The sequence below is a fragment of the Ischnura elegans genome, chromosome X (assembly GCF_921293095.1).
Source record: "Ischnura elegans chromosome X, ioIscEleg1.1, whole genome shotgun sequence".
NCBI lineage: Eukaryota > Metazoa > Arthropoda > Insecta > Odonata > Coenagrionidae > Ischnura > Ischnura elegans.
In genome coordinates, this window is record NC_060259.1 from 49,091,293 (window position 1) to 49,104,598 (window position 13,306).

The 13,306-nt window shown below is 39.0% G+C and overlaps 1 protein-coding gene across 2 annotated transcripts in view; it reads right to left on the reverse strand.

The window, feature by feature from the left end:
• LOC124171419 (Down syndrome cell adhesion molecule-like protein Dscam2) overlaps positions 1-13,306 on the reverse strand; it is a 578,614-nt gene that overhangs the window by 196,847 nt on the left and 368,461 nt on the right. For both annotated transcript variants that reach the window (XM_046550593.1, XM_046550594.1), the window contains exons 4-5: positions 12,391-12,540; positions 6,358-6,475 (exon numbers count right to left, since the gene is read on the reverse strand). In XM_046550593.1, coding sequence (XP_046406549.1) covers positions 6,358-6,475; positions 12,391-12,540 — 268 coding nt within the window. The remainder of the gene's footprint in view (positions 1-6,357; positions 6,476-12,390; positions 12,541-13,306) is intronic.

The window sequence follows — 13,306 nt, forward strand, 5'->3', positions numbered from 1 at the left end:
GCACTTAGTTTCTGACAGCTTCTTTTGAATGATTAGTCTGGGTAACAGCCATTTCGTTTTCTTAGATCTATGACTTGTTTTTTACTAACTTTTGGCCTCTGATTAAAAAATATCAATCAAAGCTTCAGAATATGGCACGCATAGATAGTCTGTATTTAGCACATGAGCGAGGTCAATACTGTCTATTTACCTCATGTCCAATGTCAGAAAATTACTTAGTTTATAGCAACACAAATCAAATACCGTGTGTAATACCAAGGAGCTTATGATTTTTAATGAGGGTATCATTAACTTAGATTTTGAGATTCTCTTTTGAATGATTACTCAGGGGAGCAGCTATTTTCTTGTCTTAGATGTGTGACTTTTTTGGATTAACTTCTGGCCTCTGAATAAGAAAATAACCTCAGTTTTTATCCACCACGTAAAATTTTTAAGTTACAAGAATCCCTCTTTTTGTCTCATTCGTTATAATAAAATTTGCAAATGCGTGCGCGTGCATTGACAATAAAACCATATCCGTGTATGCGACCCCACAACACCAAAGCTCCCCCCATAGAAGAAAAGTCGGCCTGCGTGCCTTCGTCTCACTACAGTATCTCCTGCATAACTAGACTGCTATGCACCTGTGGGTGGTATCCTTATGCGTCAGCTATTAGTCTGATAAGGCTAATGTCAAAATATTGGAGACCAATGATTTCTCCTGTGATCGACTCTCAAACTAGCAGTGTGTGGTCACAATCACATAAGGCGCGATTGAAAAACTTGACGTATTATAAGAAAAATAACTACAGTTTTGAAATCAGCGTGCCTACTTTAGCATTCAGCAGCTCAAAATTAAAGCCAATAGAAAATGAGTTAAAAATTAATCCCCAGTGTTATTTTTTAACTAGCTAGTCAGCAAGGGGCTGCAGGCTCTTGTAGACGCGTCAGACAAGCGTTGCAAGGAGTACGGCGTGAGCATTAATCACAAGAAGACCAAGGTTACGCGGTTTCATAAATTATCGCGAGCTAGGAATGTGAGTCAGGGTAAGAGTATGTGGGGATAAACTTGAGAATTTCAAGTATTTTGACAGAACATTAGAGAAACAACAAATACAGAAGTTAGTACATCAGGAAGAGAACTGCGTTAGCAAAGAAGGTCTTCAATTACAGGAAGGAGCTAAAGAGAGGATTTTCATGCAAGAGCTTATAGAAAAGGTTAGCGAAGAGTCTGATCTATAGTGTAAAACTTTACTGTGTGGAAGCGTGGACACTTGAAGGACACTGGAACTGGACACTGGAAAGAGGACGGGAGTAGGCTGGAGGTGTTCGAGATGTAGGTGGAGAGAGCAATGGAGAACGTGAAATACGCGAATAAGAGGAGGAACGACGAAGTCTTGGACATGGTGGGTGAGGAGAAGCAGCTTATAGATAAGATACGGAGGAAGTAGAAGGTGTGGACAAAGGGGGTACTCTTCGGGGAGTTAATGTTGAAAACAGTGTAAAAGGGTAGAATGTTGGGTAAACGAGGGAGAGGAAGGAAGAGAATAGTAATGTTTAGAGGAAAGGATTGGGCCTAATTTAGAAATGAAGAGGGAAGTACTGAAGGAATAAAGCCCGCCAGAATTATTCATAAGCACTACATGGAGACCTACTTTAATCGGTAGAATACCTTAAGTAATTGATTAATTAATCTCAATGTCATTAAACTTTATGCTTTAGAAGAACATTTACTTTTCGCCTTTTACACTCTCTCAAGTACCTAGAGATCAGGATGAAAACTAATTAGGTTAAGAGAAATATAAGGCAAAAACAAAAAATAAAGAATGTCTGAATGTGAAACAAACGACGATATGCAATTAGCGCAGCTGCACCCGGTATGATTCTCTCGGAAATTAATACTGAGGTATTTTGCTGTAGAAAATGAAGTTCTCACTACAAATGATGAATAAAAAAGGAGAATTCTTTAAGAGCTAATGCAAAAAATATTAAAATAAAATTCCCGATGCAATAAACAATACCGTAAACAAATCACAGCCTTATGTTGGCGCGGCGATTCGATGACTCCATAAAATCACTCACTGCACTATGTATTTCAGTAGTGCATTTCTGTTACTGACGTTCAAAAATAAACGAGCCAGTGGCATTATTACAGAATCCAGTACCTTTATGTTAGAAGCATTGACCCTGGCTGTTGAGGTACTTGTCCCACTGTGACGCAAGGCGGTGAATGACTGTATTATTGCCTAGGCTGCGATGTGTACCAGTTCCGCACATACAGCTGGACGTCGTCGTCCGTGGTGAATCGTTTGTCCCTCATATCCCTCTCAAGGGGGCAGAAAATAGCGTAATCGCGGGGATAGAAGTCTAGATTGCATGACGGGTAGCCGAAAAACCTCCCATTTGAATTTCTGCAGGATTGCCGCGACTGTGTTGGCTATATGAGGCTTTGAACTGTCGTGGAGCTGGATGACCCCCTTGGTGAGCTTTCTTGGTCGTTTTGATTTGAGCGCTTGGCAAAAGGTGGTCAAGGTTTCCGAGTAACACTGGGCATTCACTGTTGTCCCATGCTGAAGGAAGCTTTTCAGAAGGGACCTTCTTGGTCAAAGAAGAACGTAACCATACCCTTTCCTGCGCTCGTGTGGATGGCCTTCGCCTGTTTTTAGTGGTGGTGGCTCAGGATGCATCCGCTGGAGGGACTGTCGTTATGATTCTTGTTCGAAGCGATGACACCGTGACTCATCTCCAGTCACCTCTCGTTCCAGGAACTCATTCCCTTCCCAAGTATAGCGCTGCAGATAATCAAGATAGTGGGTCTTTCTTAATTGCGTGAAAACTTCCTACGCTCACTCCGACAACGGGGGCTACGGCTTTCACTGTCACTCGACGGCCCTGGCTAATGCTTGCATCAACCAGATGAACGATGTCACCAGTAATGCAGTGTAGTGATCCAGACCATGAATCATCGGCTACACAGTTCCATCCCTTAACCGCTAGTGCCACGCCTTGACCCTTGCAAGGGACATGCAGTGTTCGCCGTACACATGCGACATTCGTCGATGAATGCCCGTTCCCCTTACACCTTCTGCTCTCAGAAAACGAAAAAAGCTACCCGCTAAAAAGCTAAGCTAAGAAGCCAAGAAAAAAGCTAAAGCACCCCGTTGCTCTTCTTCTGACGCCTCCACGTCCCTGTTTGTACTGTTACTGGCAGCGTTGGACGCATGCTGCAGCTAGCTTTGTATAGCCACGTGACCATGAATACTACAAAAAGAGGATCCTTAAGTCGGCCTCTAAATGTGTTGTCAATCACCGCGTCGAAGAAGATATTTTCTCAGACGACGTGAATCATATCCTTCGTTTACCATCGTACTATAGTAGACGTGATCATGAGAATAAAATAAAAGAAATAGACTGCAAAACAGAGAGATTTAAAATGCCATTCTTCCCTCGTACTATTAAGGATAGCAACGTTGTCTGAATTGATAGGAACAATGGCGTCACTCGCTAAGATCACTCATTGCATGTTTTTTCATAGTTCTAACCTTGCATGTATATGCTCTAGGAATTACTAACCATTAGCAACTTTTTTTATGAATAAGCATGTATATTTTTCTAGTGTGCGTAATATTTCTATGACCGTGCGGTGTGCATGTGGCGGTCCTCTTGCATTCTGCATGTTGGTGACTGGTCACCCCCTGTCAAACAACCCAGGGGTGGCTCGCAGGGTATTATGTAGATGTAGATGTATTTCAATGGGTTTACAATAGTCGCCACTCGCGTCGCTGACGGATAAATTGATCCTATTTTAAAGGGGAAATAAGTTATAACTAGGGGTATTAACCAAAATTTACACTCATGATGATGTGATTTATCAAATTCATAACTATTGGATGCCATTCGTTGCATTTCAAAGGACCACACTGCCGAATATTAGGAAAAAGTGAATCGCTTTCCACTCATCACCGCGCCACGGGCATTTTCGGAAACCAATTAAAATGCGACCGAAGTGGCAACTGGGACCACCCTTCAATGGGATAGAATTGGGCCTCCTCTATGCAGCCTCCTTGCAATTGGCGTGCAGGCGTGCCCTCTAGCGACGGGCTGTGCGCTCCCACACTCTGGTCGGACCCACGCCTCGTTGCACACGCCAAAATTACCATCCTGTCACCGGTTCGCGCATTACAGGCTCCGCCTTATTTGTTATCGAATTCCCCTTCTACACACTCTTAGGATTTCAATGTAAGTGAAAGTATTAACTCCATTGTGCATTTAATAAGACTACACATCAAAATAGGGAAGCAAAAAATGATAGAGGTGGATGAATTCGGTTATTTGGGAAGCAAGATAACTAGTGACGGGAGAAGTAAGAAAGAAACTATCAGCACAATAGCCCAGGCGAAGAGAGCATTCCACCAAAAGAGAGACCTGCTTACAGGGGGAAACTTAAATATCGAAGTAAAGAAACTCTTTATAAGAACCTACATTTGGAGTATACTCCTATACAGAAGTGAGGCATGGACAATGACCGCAGTGGAGAAAGCAAGGATAGAGGCCTTCAAAATGTGGTTCTACAGAGGAATGATGAAAACTAAATGGAACGACCGAGTTAGTAACGAGGAAGTCCTAAGAAGAGTAGGAGAAAAGAGAAGCCTCATGAAAGCCTTAATAAGAAGACGGAACAACCTTATAGGCCACATCTTGAGACATGATGGCCTGATGAAGACAATCGTTGAAGGACAAGTGGAAGGCAAGAATGGAAAAGGAAGACCTCGAACAAAATATATGGAACAAGTAAAGAGAGATGTGAAAGAGAAGAAATACGTAGGTGTGAAAAGATTAGCTGATAGGAGAATTGAGTGGAGAGCTGCGTCAAACCAATCCTGGGATTGTTGACCAGTGATAATGATGATGAAGCATATACTACTCAAGGTAAGTAGATGATTGAATCAAATGCATGGACACTGCATCAATTATCTAAGAACGTAAGATATTTCCATGGCGTCGAATTATAGAGCAGTAGATCCCTTTTTCTTTGAAAATAAACTTGAAAATATAACTCATTTTCATTATAAATTCAAACATTGAACACAAAAATGTTATACTATTTCATTTTTATGTAACTACCGAGTTTAAATGTTAAAGAAAACTAACCATGCGGACCCCGTGATATTTCGGCTGGTTTTTAGTTTTCTGCCACTAAATAGAATTTATGCATTTTTCCTACCGAGGTCCGGAACCCATAGATCATCTCCATTCCGTTCTGCAGACTAAGGAAATGTTCATTCTGCGTCCCTTCTCAAGAGAAGACCTACGGGTCAATGCTCTGCATCAATCGACACCATGGCCATATCCCACAAGGGCAAGAATATATTCCACAGTCGAACATTCCCCAGATAAGCCTTATCTTTTACCCAAGCACCCATCTCTGCATAAAATCACACCCTCAGTGGTACGACGGGAACAAGAGCAAGGTGATGCGGGGCACATTTTATCACATTTCAGCGGCTATAACTGCGAGAGCCATCTCGTCATAAATCATAAGATGCTATCAAGGAGAATAAAATCTAGGGTCGTGAGTTTCCGTTATGGGACAATTTTTGCTCTCAAAACGCATTCAATTTATTGCATCCGAAGAAGAATTTTACGTTCAGTAACATAATTTAAATAATGGCGTCATTTTACAAAAAAGGTGTTCAGTTCAATGAAAGACTATTAAAACCATGAATAAACTATTCTTGGAATTTGATCATGTCATTTTGCAATTTTTAATTGCGGAAGAATATGAAAGCCACCTGGATTAACGTCAAACACCTAATGCACGGACATTTAATTACCAGGGTGGTAACATCTTGGCGTTTTAAATGGTGCCATTTCATGTTTTAACAAAAAATATCCTTATATGCCATGAAAAGCTACATTTGCTTCTCAAAGACTGGGTAAGAAAGCTCTCTCCAAGCTTAACTCGTAAAAACTGGCCATTATCTGTCCAATTGATTACATAAGTATGACTACGAAGATTCAGTTTAACACTGCGTTTTCTTTCAGAGACCTATTTTATGCGAATGATTTGGATAAAAGTTTGCATCCGTATGAGAGATACGTATACTATTCTACTTTTATGGTACCAGTTTTACGATGCTTTGCTTTATTGGCATGAAAGATGGACTTAAATTTAAACAATAATTCATCAGTATGAATGGCTTAGTATTTTAAAATTTAATGCTTCTTTTACACCTGTTTTTCCTAGCTTAACATTTAAAAGACGATATTTAAATCAAAAGAACCGCGTACAAAATGCTTCACTAAAATGGAGATTTCCTTTTATCAGACAGTTAGGGCAAATGGGATGGACAAGGTAAAATTTGAACTCATGCTCACCAGTAGCTGGGAGTGGGATGCCCCTGGGCCGTGCATGGGATCACGGCGTCCTCGCCGCGTCGACCAATCACGGCGGAGCTCTTCTCGTTGAGGCGAGGTGGCACGGGCCCTTTCGGCTCTGCAATGATATCACGAAAGGTCACATTAACCATCGGAACATATTGGAAACATGCAGTATAAGTAACACCAGTACAGAATACAATCCTGCGGTATCACGTTAATTTATTCAGACTGAAAGATGCAATTGAGTATACTTAAAAAATCATTACTAAAATTAAGCAAAATTATGCTACAAGTTACACAAAAAGACCACAGGATTACGGAAAGACCACAAATTTCCTTAGTTTTGCAATATTGAGGATAATTGCGCTTTTAGATTGAAACTAAATTATTCTTCGGGATGCTTATTCCACTAGTCAATATTTCTGTGAAGGATATGGTATTTATCTTTACTTTATGGACCTCCGGTTACGATTGAAAGATGATTCCACTCTTTCGATTGAGACTTATTATTGTTGTCTTGTTTTATTGCGGATTTGGCAGGTAATTATTTTAGGTAAGCAAATAATTACACTTTATTTATATGCACTTAAATGTAAAAAAATGAATTGCTGTCTTAAAATATCTTCCAATCGCTGACTTTTCTGAATGTTGCCTATCTTTCTTTATCAAATACGTTTAATTTTCCAATGCCTTTACTACATGCAAAGTGAACCCGCAGCAATATTTAAGGCAACAAATACAGTCAACGCAGTAAAATTTCAAATATGATTTTGACATTCATTTTATGGATATGCCTAATGCAGAAGAAATGCGCAAAAAAGGTGGGACGAGATGTATATATCAGAATGTTTCGATCACTCAGAACAACCCGTGAATTCTTCCGATATCAGGTATAGTATCTGAATCGCTCACTGAATAGCGGAAGAGGGTGAGGCAATCGCCGATTATGGCGTGACCTGGTGACTTCACCTATTTTAACACCCTTTTCTAATCACTTGACAATTTCATTTACTGTCGATGAGTCGAAAATTAAAATTACTCCCCCAAGTTTTCTATGACAAAACAAAAATATTTTGACAAAGTACATCTGGCGAGGACAAGAGATTAAATTGATTCGGAAGGCGTCTCGATGAAAGGCAACGAGGATGACTAAAACGGAGGATAATGAATTGATATGCTTTCACACATAGGTGGAGCTATCATAGATAGCACGAGAAAGGACGGCGAGATTATGCTTCGAGTCGTTTGTTGGTCCCATCGGGCGAGAAAACTGGGAGTTGAGAGTGACCAAAGGAATTCCTTGTGCATAGCTGCGCCTAAAACGGCTGCTTCGCGTATTGGAAATACCACGAGAGCACGGCATCTCCTTCTTGTTGATAGAACGCAGGCGAATATCAAATTATGCCGTGAATCCAAAGCTAGGTCGTATGTTAGCGGTCACTTGACCTGATTCTCGCGGCATGGAATTTATCTATCGTTAAAATCCGTCACACCCACGGAGTTCATATGAGGATATGGCTTGTATCTAAACAAATTTCCGTTCGTAAGGCAATTTTGAAAATACTCACGTTCTTAGAATTTACATTCTGCAACTAAATTACCAATAGTTTTATTTTCTATCTCAAGGTTAAAAAAAAGTCTTCGATAAAATCACCACTCAGCGTAGTTACGTGCGATTTAACAAGTCATCTGAAAATTAAAAAAAATTAAGTTGATGGTTTGAGGCGTTACTTTATGAATTAATTCATATTGAATGAAAATTAAAGTATGTTTTTCCACATAAAGTATTATTAATTAGATAACTACCATGGTTTCAACGCACTGCGTCATCCTCAAGCCTATTGAAACCATGGTAGTGATCTAATAAATATTTTATGTGGAAAAATATAGTTTAATTTTCATTCAATTAAAAAATGATGACTGTCTGACTGATTATAATTCAAACATAGAATACGAAAAGAAAGGTACTGAGGCAAGTGAGGGAATTACAATCACCAATCAATGACAAAGGTTTTTATTAATTGAAAATTTGAAGTGGTGATTTTTATCACGGAGATTCCAATATATGCTGATGAAAATAGCCCCTTCAAGGTAAAATACCTTACAACAATGAATTAATTAAAAAAATATTCAGCTCTAATGATTATCTACAATTTATTAGAGCTAAACAATTCTTTTCCCTATTTACAATTGCGCTTCACGTGCAAATATATGGATACATATGGAGCATCTAATTGTTACTTGTCATCACCAGTTTGAACACAAAAAATAATTGTCCATAGTTACTGTTTGACTGAAACAATACTGAAATTCAACAAGTATAAAAGAGGAAAAACCATACTACTGCCGAAGCATGCTATTTTCGGGTAAATTAGAAGTATTTTCCAAAATTATTGGCAGCATATCACGAAAAGAAGAAAAAGAGTGTTATTAAAATGTGTTATGCAACTTTTCATTAAAACAGTGAGCTGCTACCTCTCACGTAATTAAGGTATCCATGTAAAAATACTTCTTTACAAATATTCCTCTCAACAGATGACTATGAGGAACATGAGTAATTTGGAATTAAATTTTCTACGAGGAGGCACTGGCAAGACTTTAAAGAGGGATATTAAGAATTTGAGCAGAAAATATACGCTCTATTTTTTTGCTGTGATGCTGAAATTTTTCTTACTAGGCCATGAATGTAAGAGTTATTCATATATATTGATTTTTATATTGTAGGCTACGTCTCCTGTAAGTAGATACAATAGAGAAATTTAGTATTCTATAATAATGATGGTCTAATAATTTTTTTTTGAAATAGATTAACAAAAGCCGACTTTTAAGGAGCAATTTAGGAGAAATCTTTATATTTAAAGGCATTAGGTAATTATACTTTATTGGTAAGGCTATGCTCAACTCCAACTCAGAAAAATGAATGTGTTGCACTGAATAGGGACGCAATATTGGATAGGTGATAAAAAACATGATTTCCTCAGCATGCCCAAGCTAGATATAAATTCATTGGTGATTCGAGCAATGAATTAGAGTATTGTAGGTGAAGTTCGCTAGCTGCCTCCATAGATATTCGTTTAACTTTCGACCAGACTACGGGAGCTCGTGGATAGATACAGGTAAGCCGAGAAAACCTGAGGAGTGAGCAATTGTATGATACCCTGAATAAGTGCTTCCCGTTTTCCTCGTCCCAGCTCCCACATTCCCTGGTTCCAGACCAATCTTCTCCTCCAAGTGATTTGAGCACGCACATCATTCTTCTCTCCATCCGACCTAAGCGATTGAGGCCCTAGGTCAAGTGGTATCAGCTGGATGTAGACAGATCTACTTCCCTTAAGTGATTAACCGAGCCGTAAATATTGTGCATATATTGCTTTACATACTCAATCACTTTCTGTTTACCACATTCTCAAAAAATAAGCACAAAATATTTTTGGATTTTAAAATCACAGTGCTGGAATCAACGAACGCGAATCAAACGTGTACTGCGTCACACTCATGCAGGTAGGAAGCTATCATAAATATCTATCGAGGAGCATACTTCATTATGCATTTAAATCACGAATCAAATGTACATCAAAATTGAATTTAGATACTATCACGAATTTTATCGAACGTAGTAACTGTTTTTGAAAGGTGACTGAATGAGTTATGCGATTTTGTAGTAAGCAATTCAATACCTTGGAAAATTTCCAAAAAGTGAATTAATATTGTTTTTGAACTTATGAAGGAAAAGTGAAAAGAGCCTTTGGGACATATTATTTCAAATAGTCCTTTAATAATTTGCATAATTTTAGTGTATAATTTTATAAAGACGTTAAAATTTAAATCCTTTACCCTCTCTCGTCAATCTTTTTAATTAAAGATTGCAACAAGTGCAATTGGCTTCTGTATGACACCAGAGGATACCTTCTATATGATTGGCTTCTATATGATATGATATCGGAGCAGATCGCCCATCATTACTCCTTTTCAATTCAAGTATCTTCAAGCATTAAAATACAAATGTAGTCCATCAAATTTAAGTATTTTTCAAGCTGCTTCAATTTTTGGAGCACAATTTTTTTAAAGGTAAACTTTCCATCAAAACAGAAAGGAAAAATAACGATTGGTAGGTAAAGCCGCACATGAAGGGATAACAGCCAATTGAATTATTTCGGGTCACTCCAACACGTGGAAATGTCACTTCACGTAACGTCTCTTTGGAACAGGATTAAAAAACTTCCAATTCCGGAAAACCTTTTAGAGCTTTCCCAACCAAGTAAGAAGGATAGGCAAAACTTTTTAACTCCTGAGTCCCTAACTTGGATAGCAGGTGCAACAGCTCATGTTTTACTTCTATAGACGTGTCTTAGCCACCTGTGTGTGCGGAGCAAAGACTTCAAAGAAAAGGTTTTCGGGCAAGCCCTGAGGATATGAGCCCACTTGAGAGTGGTGCAGTGGGAGACAATGCTTGCGGCGACATCACTGCCGGGAGGCTGAATGTCGCTTTCCCTCGCATTCCCTGGGGCCGCACCGGAAGCAGTCGGAGAATGTCTCGAGGCCCGCAAGGAAGCCTCTTTGCCACGTCACTTTGCCGATCCGCGGAACCATGTGTCGCCCGTCAATAGCTCGCTCAGCCACTCCGCTCCTCTCCGTATCTTCGCAACGCACATTTTTCCTCGTTCGCCTCCGAAAACCAGCGGCGTAAAACGCGCCTTCCCATCTCCCACGAGCCGCTGGCACTTCCCGCTCGACCCATTTCGCCGCTCGCGTCGTTTTTTTTTTCTGCGGGCCATCTTCCGCGAAACCATGAGTGCACGGAGTGTTTTTAAGTCGATGGCTCGGAGAGATGCCTCTCCGTGACGGCACTCATCAAAGGGAAAGGAAGGGAGGAGTAGAGCAGTCGCCTTACGAGTGCACAATTAAATTGCGAGACAGGCGGGGTGGGGCGAAAATATGAGAGGCCGTTGGGACTGCAGACGCGATACAATTTCAGTAAGGTATTTTTTCATCATTAGGCCACTTGGTGCTTCCGTGAAAAGCAACTATTTTTGTGCTCTCGGGTGCGCCGTCAAAAGACTGGCGATGCGTCCGCCGATCCGAGGGAGCAAATTCAGTTATGCGCGCACGTCGAAACAGCCACTCCGGCTCTCCTCGACTTTATGAGCGGTGAGTGGAGAGATCCTACCCTCGAAGAGGAGGTGTTGGCATAAAAACTTGCGTTAAAAGGCATCCCAGGAAAGAATTTCCCAGCTTATTACTTGCATAAAAAAGAACAAAAATCACTCACCACCAGGAGCTATCTCGCGAGTGATGCCGTCAATTTGGTATCAAGTAACTTTGTTCTTTTTGCAGGTAAAAAAAAATTAGGCGTTCATCAACTTCAGAGCTAGATATTAAAATGCCAGCCATCCGTCTTTGGTATCATTTACACCACTTAGTTGGCAGCTATTTCAAATGCAATAATACTTAACAAATAGTTCTTTAGTAATATTCATGTCAAATTATATTACACTGGTTCCACACTTAAGTGCATTTTAAATGAGACCTGGACAAAAAGCCGTTTTGAAGCTGTTACGGGTTAGGAAAAATAAAAGCGAGATAATTTTCATTTATTATTTATCACGCAACTGGCCTATTTGATACTTCTCTTAAAGGAATACATACAATAGTATGGAATTAATCCACTTAAATAACCTTATTTATGACTCAAGAATCAAGCCTTAGCCATATACCACACTTCGTAATTAATGTGATATTCCTGTAAGATATTATGTATTTATCTATTGAGCAATTTGTATATGCCATGCTATCAATCGTTGGCGCTTAAATTATATTAAAATAGATCCAAATTGCTTTCCATGAATTGATACATGTTCATTTCTTGTTCATCACAATAAAAAACACGTGAAACATCAATTATCTAGGACTTGACCTAAGTTGAAATAACAAAAAATATTTTATTTTTGCTTAACAAAAATACAACAACAAATAAATATCATAACTGATAAATCAATGTCATAAATATGAGAACGACAAATAAATACATACCGGTGACAACCACTTTTCCTGCTGTAGAGCTTTCTTGAGTTATACCGGTCAATTTGTGCAGGGTTCTGCATCTATAGCTACTATATCCATCGGAAGGATTAGCGTTGAGAACATACAGGTCACCTGATGGAAGCATCAAATGCTTTTGGTCTGGAAAAGAAAAAGATTCCAAATTTAATTTAGCAACAAGGTACAATATAATCCAATGTTATGATAAACAGGCTGAATTATTTCCCATTATTATTTGACTAGGGGACTTTCAAGATAAATTCTTATTCACCAGTATGGAAGGACTAAGCGGAAAACAATTCACTTAAAATAGAACGTTAAAGAAACTTGCAAGAACTTACTGTACTTAATGTATAGATAACGTTTACCAATATTTACCCCTAACTTTACCACTTAAAACATCAAATCCCCCAAAGAGATAAAAATCTGAAGTGGCTTAACTGGCTTTGTATCTATATAAGTACCAAAATACAAGTTGACAGCTGATACCCTATTATATTAACCATCGATAAAAACATTACTTTCATAAGAATCTTATGCTCAAGTGATTACATACTATGTGTATGCTATTTCCTCAAGCATATTTCGTGCATGCGTTCATCGTTATGATACAGTATAGAGTTATTTAGACTAACTTGCTGAAAAAGCAATTTGCATTACACCCGGATCCACTTTTTAAAAATATATTCATGGAGTTACGCGGAGTAATTGCCAAGCAAAAACTTTCCTGAACGATTTTAAGATAAAATATTTCCACGAAGTAACGCCAGCGGCTGTACAGTAGCGTACGTATATTATAGCTCGTAGATAATTATCATGACATTTAAAACTCAATTTTATAATATTTGAATGGACATGCAGATAAAAACTATCCAGTAAGCACGTAATTAACTTCTATTTTCTATGA